This window comes from Pleurodeles waltl, chromosome 3_1, assembly GCF_031143425.1.
Source record: "Pleurodeles waltl isolate 20211129_DDA chromosome 3_1, aPleWal1.hap1.20221129, whole genome shotgun sequence".
In the NCBI taxonomy this organism is placed as follows: domain Eukaryota; kingdom Metazoa; phylum Chordata; class Amphibia; order Caudata; family Salamandridae; genus Pleurodeles; species Pleurodeles waltl.
In genome coordinates this window covers 229,083,365-229,103,118 of record NC_090440.1, presented here as the reverse complement: position 1 = coordinate 229,103,118, position 19,754 = coordinate 229,083,365, and the positions used below count along the sequence as shown (strand labels likewise).

The window sequence follows — 19,754 nt, the reverse complement described above, 5'->3', positions numbered from 1 at the left end:
CAGAGGCAAAGCAGAATTTGCTGACAGAGGTATTGCATCCGGCCTCTGCTGCAGCTGAGCCTCTCTTGCCATTTAATGAGGCTTTGCTGGATCCGGTGTTGGAGGTGTGGAAGAAGCCGGTGTCTTCCTCGGCCGTTCATAGGGCTGTGGCCAGGAGGTATCGAGCTGCACCATCTGACCCTGGCTTTCTCTCTAGACACCCTACGCCGGAGAGCTTGGTGGTGCAAGCCTCCTGTTCCTCAAAGTCAGCGCCTGGTTCCTTCCCAACGGTGCCTGGAGACAGAGACTCCAAGAAACTGGATGCGCAGTCCAAGAAAATATTTTCGCCATGCAGTTTGGCGTTGAAGGCCACCAACGCAACGTGCATTCTGGGGAGGTACATCCATGCTCTGATGGATGATATTTCGTCTTCATTTACGGAGCTCCCCCAGGGTCTCTTGGATGTGGTCTCGGACGCCCAGGCTGCCGCGACCCAGATTATCCAGTCTGGGCTGGACACGACCGACTCGGTGGCCAGGGCGATGGGCACGGCTGTGGTGGCAAGAAGACAGGCCTGGCTCCGAAACTCAGGGTTTTCTGCGGATGTGCAGTCGACCCTGCTGGACCTCCCGTTTGATGGGGACAGACTGTTTGGAGCCAAGGCAGATTCGGCCTTGGAACGATTTAAGGAGAGCAGAGCCACAGCCAAATCGTTAGGACTGCAAGCTCCTTCTTCCTCTGCCTCTTCTAGATTTTTCAGGAGGTTTCGGGGATTTGGGCGTGGCTCTTCTTCCTCTTCCTTTCGGGGGAGGTTCCAGCAACCCGCCTCTTCCCTCCCCTATAGGTCATTTAGAGGGAGGGGTAGGGGTGGGGCCCGTACCAGAGGAGCCTCTCAACAGCACTCTGCCTCTTCCTCGTCCTCTGGAGGGGTGCAGCAGGGGAAGCGGCCTTAGGCTTCCACCGTTTCCCACTCACTCCTCTCCTGTAGGGGGAAGATTACAGCATTTTCTCCACAAGTGGAAGTCTATCACAACGGACACTTGGGTTCTCGGCATTGTGGGGAAAGGCTACGCCCTTCCCTTTCGGGAGTTCCCGCCCCTCATCCTGCCCCGCCCATCTTATTGTTCAGAAGAACACCTCCTGTTGCTAGAACAGGAGGTTCAAGTCCTCCTTTCAAAGGGCGCGGTAGAGTTGGTCCCAGAGCAGGAAAAGGGTCGAGGTTGTTACTCAAGATACTTCCTGATTCCCCAAAAGGATGGTCAGTTGAGACCAATCCTGGATCTGAGGATCTTGAATTGGTTCCTCAAACAGGAAAAGTTCAAGATGCTGACCCTAGCACAGGTGCTTTTGGCGTTGAACAAGGAAGATTGGATGGTGTCTGTCGACTTGCAGGATGCTTACTTTCATATCCCGATACTCAAGTCGCACAGGAAGTATCTCCGGTTTGTGGTAGGGTCGCAGCACTATCAGTTTGCGGTCCTCCCGTTTGGTCTTACTTCAGCACCTCGAGTCTTCACAAAGGTGATGTCAGTGGTTGCGGCGGAGCTCAGAAGGAAGGGGATAGCAGTATTCCCTTACTTGGACGACTGGTTGATCAAAGCCAAGTCCCCGGAGCTTGTGTCGCATCCTCTGCAGTCAACAACCCAGTTGTTGTTCGACCTGGGCTTTTCGGTGAACGTGCCCAAATCTCACCTGGAGCCCTCTCAGCGCCTCCTGTTCATAGGGGCAGTACTGGATACAACATTGAGTCGAGCCTTTCCTCCGCCTCAGCGGATTCAAGATATTCAGGAATTGGTTCCAATGTTTCGAAATGGAGCGGTAGTTCCAGTCCTCAAGGTCCTTCGTCTGCTCGGTCTGTTCGCCTCCTGCATTCTGTTGGTCACGCATGCTCGCTGGCACATGAGGGCTCTTCAGTGGTGCCTCCGAAGGCAGTGGTCTCAACACAAGGGAGATTTAGAAGGTACTGTCAAGATCTCCAGAGATGCTGCTGTGGAATTGAAGTGGTGGATTGCGGGCAACAATCTTTCACAGGGAAAGCCGTTTGCGCAGTCGCCACCAGTGGCCACGTTCATAACGGATGCTTCCACCCTAGGATGGGGAGCTCATCTGGGGGATCTGGATATCAAAGGGCTTTGGTCTCCAGAGGAACAGGTGTTTCATATCAATCTGTTGGAGTTACGGGCTGTACGTCTGGCTCTCAAGGCCTTCCTCCCATCCCTTCGTGGTCAGTCGGTACAGGTCCTGACGGACAATACTACCACGATGTGGTACATAAACAAACAGGGAGGAGTAGGGTCGTACCTTCTCTGCAGAGAAGCTCTTCGGCTATGGTCCTGGGCAAAGGACCATCAGATTTGCTTGGTGGCAAATCATCTGGCCGGGGTCTTGAATGTACGTGCGGACAGTCTCAGTCGCCAATTCTCGGCAGACCACGAGTGGCATCTCCATCCAGATCAAGTCTGTTTAATCTTCCAGATGTGGGGGTTTCCTCGGATAGATCTGTTTGCCACTCGGGAGAACGCGCATTGCCCGTTATTCTGCAGCCTCCAGTATCCGATGCAGGGAGCGTTGGGGGACGCGTTTCAGATAACCTGGTGCGACCAGTTGATTTACGCGTTTCCCCCCATACCCTTGATTCCTCGAGTGTTGAGGAAAATTCGCCAAGACCGGGCCCAAGTCATCTTAATAGCTCCGGATTGGCCAAGGAGGGTATGGTACTCCGACCTTCTCCAACTCTCACTGTGCCCTCCGCTCCGTCTCCCTCTCAGGGCAGACCTCCTCTCGCAGTCGCAGGGGCAGGTTTTACACCCCAACCTCCAGAGTCTGCACCTACATGCTTGGAGATTGAACGGGGCAATCTGAGTTCCTTCTCTCTCCCGCCTGATGTAGTGGATGTTATCTTAGCGGCCAGGCGACACTCCACTAAATCTATCTACGCTAATAGGTGGTCTAAATTTGTTATGTGGTGTGGAGAGAGACAGATTGATCCCTTACATGCTCATCTGTCACATGTTTTGTCTTTTGCACTGTCTCTAGCGCAGAAAGGTTGTGCAGCGGCTACCATTAAGGGTTATTTGTCGGCCTTGTCAGCCTTCATTTGTCTTCCAGACCAACCATCGTTATTTAAATCCCCTATTGTTCTCAGATTCTTGAAAGGTCTTCTGAATCAATATCCTCCAAAACATTTGTTATGCCTCAATGGGATTTGTCCTTGGTCCTGACTTTCCTTATGGGGTCCCCTTTTGAGCCTATGCATTCTTGCCCCTTAAGGTATTTGGTTATTAAAACAGTATTCCTGGTAGCTATAACATCTGCAAGGAGAGTGAGTGAGTTGCAGGCCTTATCGGTTAAACCCCCTTATATAACGTTTTATGGGGATAAGGTGGTGTTGAGGACCAAGGCTGTTTTCCTTCCGAAGGTTGTTTCACCCTTCCATTTGGCTCAGACAATCACTTTGTCCACGTTTTATCCTCCGCCTCATCCTTCAAAGGGGGAAGAAAGACTACATCGCCTGGACCCAAAAAGGGCGTTGAGCTTCTATATCGAAAGAATGAAGGATATCAGGCTGGAGGATCAGCTGTTTGTCGGATACGTGGGCAAGAGGAGAGGAAAGGCAGTCCACAAGAGAACACTCTCCAGGTGGGTTGTTCTTTGCATTAAAATCTGTTACTCTTTGGCAAAGAAGGATCCGCCTGAGGGCATTAGAGCTCACTCCACCAGAGCTAAGTCGGCCTCTTCGGCCTTGGCCAGGGGTGTTCCTGTGGTCGACATCTGCAAGGCCGCAACTTGGTCGTCCCTTCACACTTTTGTGAAACATTACTGTTTGGACTCTGAGGTCAGAAGGGACGGTCATTTTGCACGGTCAGTGCTGCAGGATTTCTTGGTTTGACCATTTAGGCACCCACCGCCGGGCGTGGTACTGCTTTGGGACTCTATTCATTAGGTGAGGAATCCACAGGTAGTTGTATCCATCAGAAGAACGAGTTACTTACCTTCGGTAACGACTTTTCTGGTGGATACATTAGCTACCTGTGGATTCCTCACGGTCCCACCCGCCTCCCCGTTGCCTTTTTGGTCTCTCCAAGCAATCCTGGAGTGTGCTCCTTTTGGTCTTCAAAGTTGCAATACATTTTGCATATATGATATTTGTATATATGTGTATATTTATATATAAATCTATATATATTGTGTATATACATGATTCGTATGTATAAATATATTTATTTGTTTAAAAAAAAAAAAAAAAAAAAAGTTATAATAAATCTACAGCTATTTTATTGCAATGTTGTGTGATTTACAATATTAAGAGATGTTGCTTTGCTCTTTCATTACATTGGGTTATTATTATTCTCATGCACGTAAAAAATGTTGGTACTGTCATCGGCACGTCGGCGAGGACCTCTTATTGCCTGTATGACGTCAGACGGCGTCGCGTGGGCTAGAGTGACGTCCTCGTCGACGTGCAGAGACTAGTAAGAAGATTTCCGTCGAATGCTGGCGCCATGGGAGTATTCATTAGGTGAGGAATCCACAGGTAGCTAATGTATCCACCAGAAAAGTCGTTACCGAAGGTAAGTAACTCGTTCATCAGGCAGACTCGTACTCGCCCTCCCTAAACAGACCCACATTGTCTCCATCAAGAAGCTCCGCTGCCTCCCGATTCAGAAGAGGGGTGGTCATTTCAGGATGCTGATCCACACCTACAAAGCCCTTCACAATCGTGGACCAGCATACATCAACCACCACCTGAACTCTCCCCACACTACAGATTCCTGCATTTTGCCTTCCTCACCCTCGTGAACACCCTCGCATCTTCTGGAGCAGTGGTGGAAAATGCTCCTTCTCCTACCTTGTGGCAAAATTTTGGAATGCACTCTCCGTTCACCTGCTGACCTCATCCTCTTTTTTTGGAATTCAGGAAAGGTCTCAAGACTTGCCTGTTCGACAGAACTGAGCAGCTGCTCTCAGCTCCTGGATACTCTTGTGGGTGATTAGCTGTGCTCTATAAATCCATTTCTGATCTCTTTGGTAAAGAAGCACCCCCCAGAAGGTCTCTGGGCTCTTGCCACTGGAGTGAGGGCATCACTGTGTTGGCACCCAAAGTGCCTGTCCAGGCTATCAGTCAGGTGGCTGTGTGGGGATCAGTGCACACACTGACAAAGCACTGCTGTCTTGATAGTCTGATAGATATCTCAATCTGGTGGTTCCTTACCTTGTGACTGTTCACCAGGAGTCAGACCTGATCCAGATACTTTTTCTGTAGTACCTCCGCGCGTCAGATGGTGGTGCCACACTGCTCTGATACCGTTCTGCTCCGAAAGTGACTTGCGCTGCCTATATAGGTTACACTCCTGTGCGCTGATGTCAGTCAGTTCCCTTCTTTCTGTGCCTCCAGATCATGGATCCAGAGCTTCTCTTCTCTCTGAGACAACTTATTTTCCCTTTCTTCTGTCCTTCAAATATCTACAGTTTGCAAGGGATGTCACCCCATAAACTGACAGGTTTTACACTCTGTACACACTGCTGTAAACAGATGTCTGTGACAGATCCCCACCGAGTTTGATGAGGAGACTTTGTGCTGTTGAACCCGGAGGCCATCAGGGAAGGCGAGGTGAAACTTTTTCACCAACCACAAGAAAATGCAGTTCTGAGAATGCTCCAGATCCAAGTCTAAGACTCGATCATACTCCTATTCCCAGAGCCATTTTAGAGGTCGGTCTTCGTTCATTAAGCACCAAACATATGATACAGTGGAGTTCTGCTCCTTCAAGCCATTCCCACTTACCTGGCAAAGTGTGTAGTCTGCCGACTTCTGAGCTGATTTTGTCACAATTTGAGTTTCTGAGATCTTCAGGCACACCGCACCAGTTCAAAGTTTCACGCAGGTATGCCCTGGCTTTCTGCTCCCTACTGACTCCCTGTGTCTTGCCTTTGTTCCCCTAGGAGACGAGAGGTCTTCTACCTGGATTACCACTGGCAGGTTCTCCCTCTTAGCCATCTGGTCCCTCTGAACCACTTCTGCCCTCTGTTCCAGTCCTGACATTGTCCTAGGCAGCCACTACCACACCAGTCCCCGGTACATTGAAGTCCATGCCAACCTTGATGCCTGATGAAGTGGCCATGATTGTGCTCTCCTACATCTGCTCCAGTCTGACGTAGACTGCTGGCTCAACCGTATCCAACACAAGTGTCTGGACTCGCTTTACCATAACGCAGGGGACATTCTTTACACTCCCATTTTGGGACAGACTCTGATAATGACCACTACCAGGGTGATGAGTTCACTTAACCCTATGCTGATAATGAGTATAAGCACTTGCAAGACGGAAGTGGGATGGATACTTCCCCTTAGACAGCTGTTTTCTCTCCTCCTGTCCCTGCCATGGAAGAATCTGCCTCCTACGCCTTGCATAGGGTGTCTGAAGTTATTGACCTACACCTCCTTACCATGGAGGGAAGAACAAACGTCTTGAAGTCCTGCAGCCTTGCCAGAAAGCCCCTGAGCTTCTCCTTCCCTTTAAAGCAGCCTTGATGGATACCGTCCTAGTGGTCTGGGCTAAGCCTTGTTCCGGCTCTCAAGTTAACTGATAGATTGCTATGTGCCACAGTACTGCCCCAGGGTACCTGGTCTTTTTGTCACAGCACATTTCATGCGATTTCGTGGTTCAAGCTTCTACTAGCCGGACTAACCCCCAACGTTTTCCTTGCCACGGACTAGAAATCAAAGTTTAGACTTTTGGGAACTGCTTATTCTATTCCACCATTTTAGCACGGTTATGGCCTCCTGTTTGTTGATCTGCTATACTCCTGCTCTTTGGGACTCAGTGGCACAAGTCCTCCCTGGTGTTCTCGAAGACCTTCATCCTGCAAGCGATTGCGGATGGTCGTGATACAGCCAAGTTCACAATGTATTGTAGCTTAGATGCCACAGACTCCGTTGGGCTGGCTATAGGCACCAGTGTTGCCATTTGTTACCATGCGTGGCTGCGATTAACTGGGTTGTTGGGCGGCGTCCACTCCCCTCTGATGGACATGCCATTCAATGGGACTTGCTTGTTTGGGGACCAGGCTGATTCTGCCCTTGCACGGACGGACTCTGCTGTTAGCACTAGTGGATCACAAGTGGCTATTACAGCCAGAGGTGGTGCAAGGTCTCTTCTGTGAATAGGGAGTACTTTGGCTCGATCTGTTCTCCACCGACAAACTTGCAGTGTCTCCACTTTTTGAGTTTCCAAGGCATCTCTTGCTCTGAGATACGTTCTGCCTCAAGTGGAACTCTGGACTCTGTAATCCTTTCCACCAATACCACTCTTCCAATGAGTTCTCAAGGAAATAAGGGCCAAATGGGCATAAGTCTTCCTTGTGGTTCTGGGTTTGTCATGAAGAGTATTGTACCAAGAATTCCTAGGTTTGAGCATCTGCCCTCCTATCAGGCTTCTCCTCTGGAAGGGCCTGCTGTTGCAGCAGAAAAATTGAGTTCTCCACTTTCAGGCATGGAGTTGAGCAGCGCAAGGTCCGTGCCTTCAGTCTATAACCCACTCCCACCCCCCACGATAGATGGTCATCTTCGCAGTCAGGTGTCCCGCGACAGACAGTATACTCCTGTTTCTGGACCAGTTTGTGGTTTAGTGCAGCGCATGGCAAACCAAATTGTCCCACTCTGGCGCCAATTTTCTGATACTTTTTGTCTCTCGCCTGGCAAGATCTTGCTTTGGGCACTTAGAGTATCTTTTGGCCTTTGTACGATTGCCTCATTGTTTAAATCACTGGTTATGATGTGGTTTTTGAACGGTTTACAGCATATGTTTTGCCCCTTCTTTTGTAATGTCCCAGTAGGACCTCAATTTCTTCCTTACTTATTTAGTGTGTTCTCCGTTCAAGCCACTCCACAGCTGTCCCCTGCAGCTTCTCATCTTTTAAAAATGTCTTCCTAATTGCCATCACCCCAGCATATGAGTGCATTTTAGGCTCTATATTCATCCACCATACCTCCCTCCTGGTTCTGCGTACTCTGGCATCCTTTCTACTGAAAGTTGTGTCCCTGTTCAACGTAGGTCAAACATCACTCTGCCAGCTTTCTATGCTCTGCCTCACCCTTCTGTGGAGACATAATTTCTTTGACCTTATGAGAGAGCTAAGCTTCTACATCAATCATGCCCAGGGCCACTGGAACTGTGTGGCAGGGGTAGGCCAAATTATGCAACAGATTGAGCAATTTATGTGGCAAGAAAAGGCATATGTGGCATTATGTTGCTCATTTTTGAACTTATTTTTTTTTGTCATTTTTTTACTTAACACTGTCTGAGCATTAGTTGCACTGCTTTAGAACCAGTTTCATACCCAAATATAGCAATAAGCTACAGAAAAGGTGACAAGTTAACCTTTGCAAGGAGCCTTCCACTGCGCAGCAACATGTGTTGCTGTGTTTTTAGTAACTTTTGCACCTCTGAAAACAATTTCTTTTTATAAGATCTTCAAATTATGCATCTGATGATGATTTATGCGGCAAACCTATAATTATGTTTAAATAGCAGCATCTGCACAATCTCATAATTCCAGTGGCCCTCATCATACCAAAGACCACAGAAGGGACGAGCTGCTCTTTGTGGTGTTTTCTGGAGCAAAGAAAGGCATGGTGGTGCTAAAGTGTACCATCTCACGCTGGATTGTTCCTTTAAGATCGTTACACATTTGCAAAAGAGCAGCCTCCTGGATTGCTGTGTTCCCATTCCACCAGGGCCAGCGCTGCTACCACCGAGTTGGCATGCAGAGTCCCTGCACTAGACATCTGCCAAGGGGCTATGTCTGCATCCCTCCATATGTTCATGAAGCATTATTGCCTGGACAGCCAAGTCTGCAGAGAAGGGCACTTTACCTGCTCGGTCCTATAGGACTTTCTGGTTTGAGTCCATTCACAGCCCATTTCCCCTTAAGTACTGCTTTGGTATTCATTCACATGGTGAGTAATCTGCAGCAGTCTATATCAGAACAAGTTAGCTACTCTGATAACACTTTCTGCTAGAGACTAGCCACAGATTCCTCACCTGCCCTCTCACCCTCCCAGTCTGATTGGACTCTACTCATTAATAGGATGCCAAATCTAGGAATCTGCAAACTGGTTCATCAGTTTGTTTTTGGGGCTCCACGTTTGGAGGTTCAGACAGTCGTGAAAGCAACTGATGTCCGGGTTCAGGGGTGTGGCCAATATATGCACCCCACACGTACTTCCAGAGCAGAATGGCATCCGTGTGGAGCCGCATTTTGCCACCTGGCGGCTTACAGATACTCTAGAAAATGTTTCCAGATCCAGTCTGGCGCTTGGGGTATACTCACAAAGTGAGTAATCTGCAGCTCGATAGTCTCTACCAGAAAGAGGACTACCAAGGTAAGTAACTTGTTCTTCCAGTCCACGAGAATGAGTGTTCTGCTTGTTTGGTGTTGCAGGACTTTTTGGTCGGAGCCATTCCACAGACCCACCACCTAGGAAGATCCTGCTTTTATATCTGTGCACAAGGTGAGGAATCTGCGGGTAGAAGTATCCATCAGAAGAACAAGATATTTACCTTCAGTAACACTTTATCTGGTAAATAATCTATCAAACCTCTGATTACTTGCTGCCCTTTCACCTCTCCGTTCTGTTGAATGGTCTATTTATTCCATCTAAATGATCACATTTTAGAAATCTGCCCATTGATCTCTCCGATTTTATGATAGGCTCCGAGTCGGATGACAATCTTCCGAAAGAAACCTGATGTCCGTAGGTATGAGTTGCGCTTATGTGGGTCTCCACTCATCATTTCATAAGTGGAATTTAGTTGATGCAGAGTCGCAGGATGCCTCCTACCAGCATGCACGAGCACTGCTTTTAGAGTTTTTGGACCCAGTCTAGGGCATGGTACATTATTCACAAGGCGAGAAATCAGTGGTTAAAGTATCAACAAGAAAGAAGGCTACCAAAAATAGGCAATTTGTTCTCTACTGGCATACAGCGGTTGTCCAAAGATTGTTTCCAATGTTTTTTATTTTTTTATTTAATTTTTTTAGCTTTTTTGACTTGAAGTTGTACAGTCATTTCTATAGTTTGATATTTTTAAGATAGACCAGTGAAATTTAATTTGTGTTACTTTCGATGCTATGTGCGTTATGCCCTTTGTTAGTCTTATAATCTGTATTTTCAGTTCCACACTAGGTTGTTAGAGAAGGGTTGGAAGTATTTGGCTAATTGAGGTGGGGGTTAAGATTGTTTAGATTAATGATTGCTTCCATCAAGTGTTCAACAGTACCTATAACTCCACCCATATTTATTTATTTTTGTCTTGCAGTACTTTACAGGCCTGGAGTGTGGGCACAAGTTCTGTATGCAGTGCTGGAGTGAATATTTAACCACCAAAATTATCGAGGAAGGCATGGGACAGGTATGCTATTTAAATACTTGTTTCAGGTGACCAGGTAGATGGTCTTCAAACTGAAGGGATATGCTTTAAACAAACATTAGCTATTCCACAATGGAAGTCATTCAGTGACTTAGTTCAGGGTCCAGTCATAGCGCACTTATTTTTATTTTATTTTTTTACTGAAGAATACTGGATGAACTTCATTTGCTGGTGGCTGGTAATGCACCTGTAAATTAAGAATTTCTGTAGAAGAACAAAAAATGGGGTCAAACCAAACCCTCTTAGAGATGGTGGCAAGGGCAATGGAAGTATCAAGTTTTTTTAAGAAACGCAGTAGAAGTTGCCAGGTAGCAGAAACATGAAATACATTCTTGTTGTCCTTTTTAGTCAACATAGAAAGGATGTTGAAATTAGAGCATTCTTAACATTGTCCCTGGCCTAGCTTTAGCGCCCTTTGCTTTAAAAATGACAGCAATTTTAACAATTGCAGATAGCCATATAAAACCTAGGAGAAACAATAATTCAGATAGTGGTAATTGCTTTTTTGGTACGGTAATGGACTCTAATTTGCTTGTTTACTTAAATGCCAGAGCTTTAGCTAATATAGAAAAGCATTTTTGAAGAAAATGTTAGACGAGATGTTTACATTTTCATTGGCACTCAACTTATTGTTCCAAAATGGAAACCGTAGCTGTCTCAGTCCTCTTTGCCAAATTGAGTACCTCAACTTTTTGGAATCTATAAATGAATACACTTAAAAAAATAAAATAAAAAAAAACTTTTAAATATTGATGTTAACTTTTTGAAATGTGTTTTATTGAATTTATATGGACCAGTTGTCCAGTACTTATTCCCTTATGCAATTAAAAGACTAAAACATAATGATCATGGTCAAGGATACACATTATACCAATTTGGTCCAAGCTACACTGTTATGAAGTGTCAAATTACCAATTAATAAGTAAGCTGGCTGTTCACTGTTTGGTCTCTCAAGGCTGAATGCCTAAGCCATGCAGTGCTTTGATTTTTCTAGGTCCACAAATTCAAAATGTCCAAGATGGCAAATGTTTTGTGCGGAATGTCTGACTTCATCAGTTTTTTTTTTTTTTCCACACTTGGTTTCATTATTTATGAATAGTAATGTGTAATCTAAGGCACCTCAGTTACATTCTAACCTTATAGATGGAGCATTGCAAGCCAAAGGCTAGAACAATTATCTCCCGAAATCTTGTTTGCTAACAAAGAGTTGGACTTCGACAACATGATGATGTACACACCGCAGCATTTAAAATATTTTAGTGTCGAAGTATACCATGATCCCGCAAAACGTATTTAACTTGTTGAAATACAATGTTTCTAGTAATTAGAGGGCATCCTGGGGATCAGTAACCTTCCAAATAGGCTTAGCTGTGGCAAATGAAGTTATAGTCGCTCCATTAGTTTTTATATACTTGTGCCAATCCCTTTCAATTCTGATTAAAGCATGTAAGGGACTAAGTACATTGGCACTTAATTTAATCTGGACAAATATGATACCCAAAATGGCCTCTGAAAAGCATGTGTATCACTAGAGGATATGTAGGTCCCAATTGTGCAATTTCGTAGATGATAGAATCTCTGCATGTGCAGGATCCCTGAAACAAAGTTTTTTTTTAGAAATATCTACAAAAGAAAATCTGTGAAGAAGCAGCATTTTATATGTTTATACATTTTTTAAATTTTATTTTCAAAATGTTATCCAATTAGCCAAGTCGGCAGTGGAGTGTCGAGCAAAAGCACTACTGTTCTGGATTTTTTTTTTTTTTTTTTAAAGAACCTAAATAAAGAAAAAGAGTAGCTTCTAATAGGCTGAGCACAGGAGCATGCCATTTAGACACTGCACCTTTAAGGCACTCCAGAGACTCCTAGCCTTCCTCCCCCATGCACTGCAGGGTCAGTGGAAAACATGTTTTTCTAGTTCACCAGACACTGTTTTCTAAGGCGTTTTTTTTTTAAAGCTGAAAACCTTAATTTTTTTGTAGATGTGTTTTTCTAAGCTTTATTTGATTTTTAGTCCTTTTTTTAGGATTCTATTTTTTTTCTGTGATTTTGTGTTGATGTCCCATATTCTCCTGATCTGTAGACTTCTACAGAGGTGTCCCTACCAATACTGCCAGTGGAAGATGACTGACAAGTACCTTGAGGTCCTGAGAGTCTGTCTGTTCCATCTCCTGTAGATACTAATCCTCCAATGCGATCTTCATCAGCTTGACAGAAATGTAGGAAAAGAGACAGCATATAAAGATGAGCCTAAGACGAAGGGCCGTCACTTTAGACACTAGAGGGAGTAGCTCCAGCAGGACTAGAAGTTCTTGATCATCGCTTCTGCATGAAGCTAGTAAAATAGCAGTCCTATTGGAGTGAAGAACTCGTTAGTTTTTCATTCCATTAGAACTTGCCTTGCCATTTTTTACTCAAGGTGTTTTTCAGAATTTTACATAAAATCAATCTAGACTTCTCCCAGTATTTTTCAATAACCTTCCACTCCAGCTGAAGGCACAGACTGCCTTTTTTCCCATATCTGCTAATTTTAAGCTTATCAGACTTCTTTTTTTTCCCCTCTTAATTGACAATTGTAAGTTCAGATGCAGAAGTGTAGTTTTGTAAGATGGTTCATGTGGCTGTCTGTTAATTCCAGGAAAAAATGGATTGGTTAAGCTTTGAAAGGTACTTGAACTATACAAGGTTTTTTTTTTTATTTTTTTACCTGATTTGTACTGTTAATATATGGTTTGTGTTTTGGGTTGCCCACGTTCAGTGGGGAATTACGCACATGCTTATATCTTCAATGAAAATCACTGCAGTTCAGAATCAGGAATGCAAAAAAATCTTTCACTACATTTACCTAATTGCTGCTATGAGAAACTGATCGCAAAACACTTGCTAATCGTAAGTGACATAGAATTTGCCATGTGGTTCATTGTGAATGAAGCATTGGTGTGCGAGTCGATGACTGGAGGAACCTGGGTGTATAAAGTAGATCGAGGATTGAATTCACTAATAAACAGCACAGTGCCACTTTGTTGTTATGCATCTATGGACTCTAATACGAATAGCTATTTCAAACTGCAAGAGTTATTGCCACTATTCTGTTGATCAGAAGCACCCACTTTCGAAACAAGTTTCAAAATTTACCAGTGTGATTTCATCGACTGCAATGTCTGTATGAGTGGTCTTGTTTTAATCCTTCGTTCTGGCCATCCCTTATTCTCAAGTTAAGTGGAACGACAGCACCACAAACATCACTGGAAAAAAAACTTCAAACAATTATGCTGTACCATAATTGTTCCCCATTTTCTAATTGACAATTAATCGCCTTCCACCTACACAGATGACATTGAGTACTAGTTTCAGGGAGTGTATACTATGTGCTGGTATAATCTCAGAGCCCCATTTGTCTGGTGAGTTTAAGTGCAGCAGTTCATCTAAGCACCTAGCTTCTTTCCATGTTAAAGGTATGGCCCGTACTGCAAGAGAGCATCAGCTTTGTGGCAGGATGAAGCCCTTTGGATCTTGGTAAGAATAATTGAGGATTAGGTGGAGATAGTCACTCCAGCAGCCTCTTAATTCTGATTTGAGAGCCTCTGATTTAACACCCCTCCCCTCGTTTCCCGCAAGGGTGCACTATTTATGTACATGTGCTTGCAAGTACCCATTTTGTAGCACAGAGTTGCAAGACTTGCATTGTCAGCTTGCTTCTTAACTTTGGATACGACATCACAGTAGCCTGGTTCACCAACCTCTCTCAGAACAATATGTGGTAGATCAAACTTGTTAAGGTGAATCGAATCCCCAATAATGACCATTAGGTCCTTTGTCAAATATTTTTTACCAAAGGTAAATTCTGCTTTCCTCGAGGGTCCATTAACTCCTGCACCATTGTCACTGGAGCCTGTGAGTGCACTGGGTAGCTCATAAGTACAAACATCACTTTACAATTGCAACGGTCAGTGAGAAACTAGGAGTCTTACATCTCGAAAATACGTTTCCAGATAGGGTCCATACTTCGATTAACCTTAGTCATTGTTCAGGAAAAAGCGCAGCGCCATTGACAAAGATGAGATGGAAGAACGCGAGTGCTGCACTGGTATTGGCAGCAATTACCATTGGAATCTGCTCATCTTTTTTATATTGGATATTAGTTTTCATGTTATTTAACCGATTTTAATTTACTGAATATGAGAGCCTTTTCAGGCTTCCCAGTGCAATAAGGATTTACTGTGTTGAAGTATAAAAATGATTCCCAAACCACTGGTGTCCCAGTGCTTTACCCCAATTTTGGACAAAACCTGAAGATCGGGTTTTTCACGTTACCTCTGGGTAGCAAAGTCAAGCAGTACATGGCTTACTCAGCGAGGTGGTTTGTGGCAGAATCTCAAAACGCACTGAAACCCGTAATAGTCTGTAATGTCCAGTCAATGCCTTTACATATTAATACTAGTAGCACCCTACATAATATTTGAGACAACTTTGAAGAAAAACAATTTGCAAATGCCCGAGGCCTTCACTAGATAGGAGTATGCTAAACATGTGAATCTACAGCACTAAATGCTACAAATAGATGCTAACAGAGTAAGTAGCATTTTCTGTGTGTAAATGTATGTGTATATATACACGTGTGTATGTATGCATATATATATATATATATATATATATGTATATATGTGTATATATATTCGATGGCATGTGTAGCTGCAGATACACATGCTGTGCGTTCTGCCATCTAGTGTTGTGCTCTGAGTGTTACAAGTTGTTTTTCTTCTAAGAAGTGTTTTCGAGTCACGAGATTGAGTTACTCCTCTTTGGTTCCATTGTGCATGGGCATCGACTCCATTGTTAGATTGTTTTCTTTCCGCCGTCGGGTTTGGACGTGTTTCTTTTCGCTCCGAGATTTCGATTCAGAAAACTCTGTAAAACTCTTTTTTTTGGTATTGTCTCGATCAGGTTGATATCTTCCACCGACACAGCAGTACCGTTGGGAAAACAACTTTGTTCGCCCTTTGGGGCGCGCGCCCAACTCGGGCCTATTCGGGCCGACCGCGTGGAAAGCCTCATTGACCGGACTCCATTCCCATTCTGCCTGCGTTGCCATGCAAAATATCCGTACACAGACCAGGATCTGGTTTGCAACCTTTGCCTTTCCCCGGATCATCGGGAAGAAAATTGTGAGGCCTGTCAATCTTTCCGATCGAAAAAGACTCTTCGAGTCAGGAGGGCACGAAGTCTCGAAATGGCGTCGAGAAGCAGTGAACATCTCGACGTAGAGGAAGAACTGATGCAATCAGCGGTCTCTGTTCGAGATTCCGAATCCGAACAGGAATCAGAAGAAGACAGACCGGTCACGGCAGCACAACATGTGAGTATGTCTGCCCCTGTACCATAAAAAAGAAAAAACACAAGGCCTTGGGTACGCCACTGCCGGAAGGCCATGGCTCGGCCCAAAAAAAGACTAGTGGTGACCAGCTTTCCAGTTCAGTACTGAAAAAGGCCACTCCTCTGAAAACATCGGAGGCAACAAAAAGCTCGGTGTCAGACTCCAGTAAACACAATTTTTCAGAGTTGAAGATTAGAAAACCCCTTTCGGAGATGAAACCTTTGTCTGCAACATCTTTTTCGATCCCGAAAAAGCATGTTTCGGAACAGAAAAGGCAAACTTATACAGAGGAACATGGACTTTCAAAAAGACTTCAAGAAAGCCACAAAACCTCTGAAGAGGAGTTTGAATTACAACCAATACTTGAAGTTATGGATGAAAGGCAGTCCAGGATCCACATCCATAAGGAAACTGGGAGAATTCAAACAGCACCTCCTTTGAAAACAAAAAGGAAGCTAGCCTTTCAGGAGGAATTGGGCACCATGCAGCCTCCAGCAAAAGTGCAGAAGGAGAAACCACCACCTCCTCAATCTTCTCCTCCCTCTCCACACCTACCTCTCCTACTAGTCCTACACCAGTGCATTCACCCACTCACTCTTATGACTCACAACAAGACAGTGTGGATCCGTGGGACCTTTTTATGATCCAGATCACATTCCTAGTAATGATCCAGACAGCTATCCCTCTAGACCATCACCACCTGAGGATAGCACCGTCTACAACCAAGTTAAAGCTAGGGCTGCAGCATATCATGGTGTCACCATGCATACAGAACCCATAGAAGAGGCTTTCTTATTTAACACCCTATCCTCAACACACTCTAAATATCAATGCCTTCCCATGCTCCCAGGCATGGTAAAACACGCGGATCAGATATTTAGTGAACCTGTTAAGGCGCGTATAGTAACACCTAGTGTAGAGATAAAATATAAACCTGCACTTTCCGACCCTGATTACATCACCCATCAGGTACCTCCAGATTCTGTGGTAGTTAGCGCTGCCAGGAAAAGGGCAAACAGTCCATCATCAGGAGGTGCGCCCCCCCCACCTGATAAGGAGAACAGGAAATTTGATGCCGCAGGGAAAAGAGTTGCATCCCAGGCAGAAAATCAGTGGAGGATAGCCAACTCCCAATCACTTTTAGCTCGCTATGACGGAGCCTATTAGGACGAGATGCAAGACATAATCCAGCATCTCCCCAAAGAACGCCCCAAAAAAAGGGCACAAGTAGTGGACGAAGGGTAAGCCATTACTAACAATCAAATACGATCTGCCCTAGATGCAGCAGATACCGCTGCTAGAAGTGTCAATACTGCAGTCACAATTCGCAGACATGCATGGCTCGGATCTTCTGGATTTAAACCAGAAATACAGCAGGTTGTGTTAAATATGCCATTCGATTTAAAAACAAAAAAATAATATCTCTCTTCTCTCTCTTCTCTCTCTTCTCTCTCTTCTCTCTCTTCTCTCTCTTCTCTCTCTTCTCTCTCTTCTCTCTCTTCTCTCTCTTCTCTCTCTTCTCTCTCTTCTCTCTCTTCTCTCTCTTCTCTCTCTTCTCAGACACAGCAAAAGCAATGGGCTCAGTTTCAAGGTGGGTTCAGACCAGAGACAGCTGAGGCATCCACATCACAGGCAAAGCCAACCTACCAACAGGGTGGTTTTAAGGGCACATATAGAGGGCAGGACCCCAGAAATAGAGGGCAATTTCAGGACTCTAAGCAACCTCCACAGTACCCGAAACAGTGACTTCTCTCATTCCCTTCCGCTGCCCCCCTCTCCTGTGTGGGGGGGAGACTACAACAGTTCCACACAAATTGGCAAAATATTACCACAGACAATTGGGTACTATCAATTATCCGCAATGGCTATTGCCTAGAATTGGTATAAACTCCTCCAAATATTCCACCATGGTCACACAAACTATCCACAGAACACAGTCTGTTGCAAGAAGAGGTCCAATCTCTAATACTCAAACACGCAATAAAATTGGTGCCACAATCTCAAATAGGGACAGGAGTTTACTCACTATATTTTCTAATTTCCAAAAAAGATGTGTAAAGAAATGGCTCCCTGTTGCAGTTACCCCCCACTTTTTGCCTGATACTGATGCTGACTTGACTGAGAAGTGTGCTGGGACCCTACTAACCAGGCCCCAGCACCAGTGTTCTTTCACCTAAAATGTACCATTGTTTCCACAATTGGCACACCCTGGCATCCAGATAAGTCCCTTGTAACTGGTACCTCTGGTACCAAGGGCCCTGATGCCAGGGAAGGTCTCTAAGGGCTGTAGCATGTATTATGCCACCCTAGAGACCCCTCACTCAGCACAGACACACTGCTTACAAGCCTGTGTGTGCTGGTGAGAACAAAACGAGTAAGTCGACATGGCACTCCCCTCAGGGTGCCATGCCAGCCTCTCACTGCCTATGCAGTATAGGTAAGACACCCCTCTAGCAGGCCTTACAGCCCTAAGGCAGGGTGCACTATACCATAGGTGAGGGTACCAGTGCATGAGCACTGTGCCCCTACAGTGTCTAAGCAAAACCTTAGACATTGTAAGTGCAGGGTAGCCATAAGAGTATATGGTCTGGGAGTCTGTCAAACACGAACTCCACAGCACCATAATGGCTACACTGAAAACTGGGAAGTTTGGTATCAAACTTCTCAGCACAATAAATGCACACTGATGCCAGTGTACATTTTATTGTAAAATACACCACAGAGGGCACCTTAGAGGTGCCCCCTGAAACTTAACCGACTGTCTGTGTAGGCTGACTAGTTCCAGCAGCCTGCCACACCAGAGACATGTTGCTGGCCCCATGGGGAGAGTGCCTTTGTCACTCTGAGGCCAGTAACAAAGCCTGCACTGGGTGGAGATGCTAACACCTCCCCCAGGCAGGAGCTGTGACACCTGGCGGTGAGCCTCAAAGGCTCACCCCTTTGTCACAGCCCAGCAGGGCACTCCAGCTTAGTGGAGTTGCCCGCCCCCTCCGGCCACGGCCCCCACTTTTGGCGGCAAGGCTGGAGGGAACAAAGAAAGCAACAAGGAGGAGTCACTGGCCAGTCAGGACAGCCCCTAAGGTGTCCTGAGCTGAGGTGACTCTGACTTTTAGAAATCCTCCATCTTGCAGATGGAGGATTCCCCCAATAGGGTTAGGATTGTGACCCCCTCCCCTTGGGAGGAGGCACAAAGAGGGTGTACCCACCCTCAGGGCTAGTAGCCATTGGCTACTAACCCCCCAGACCTAAACACGCCCTTAAATTTAGTATTTAAGGGCTACCCTGAACCCTAGAAAATTAGATTCCTGCAACTACAAGAAGAAGGACTGCCCAGCTGAAAACCCCTGCAGCGGAAGACCAGAAGACGACAACTGCCTTGGCTCCAGAAACTCACCGGCCTGTCTCCTGCCTTCCAAAGATCCTGCTCCAGCGACGCCTTCCGAAGGGACCAGCGACCTCGACATCCTCTGAGGACTGCCCCTGCTTCGAAAAGACAAGAAACTCCCGAGGACAGCGGACCTGCTCCTAGAAAGGCTGCAACTTTGTTTCCAGCAGCTTTAAAGAACCCTGCAAGCTCCCCGCAAGAAGCGTGAGACTTGCAACACTGCACCCGGCGACCCCGACTCGGCTGGTGGAGACCCGACACCTCAGGAGGGACCCCAGGACTACTCTAATACTGTGAGTACCAAAACCTGTCCCCCCCTGAGCCCCCACAGCGCCGCCTGCAGAGGGAATCCCGAGGCTTCCCCTGACCGCGACTCTTTGAACCTAAAGTCCCGACGCCTGGGAGAGACCCTGCACCCGCAGCCCCCAGGACCTGAAGGACCGGACTTTCACTGGAGAAGTGACCCCCAGGAGTCCCTCGCCCTTGCCCAAGTGGAGGTTTCCCCGAGGAATCCCCCCCTTGCCTGCCTGCAGCGCTGAAGAGATCCCGAGATCTCTCATAGACTAACATTGCGAACCCGACG

General features: G+C 45.9%; 1 protein-coding gene across 4 annotated transcripts in view; it reads left to right on the top strand.

Moving 5' to 3' along the window:
- The window catches only part of ARIH1 (ariadne RBR E3 ubiquitin protein ligase 1), a 475,775-nt gene that overhangs the window by 81,122 nt on the left and 374,899 nt on the right, over positions 1-19,754 (top strand). For all 4 annotated transcript variants that reach the window (XM_069222254.1, XM_069222252.1, XM_069222253.1 and 1 more), the window contains exon 4: positions 10,302-10,394. In XM_069222254.1, the coding sequence (XP_069078355.1) occupies positions 10,302-10,394 (93 nt within the window). The remainder of the gene's footprint in view (positions 1-10,301; positions 10,395-19,754) is intronic.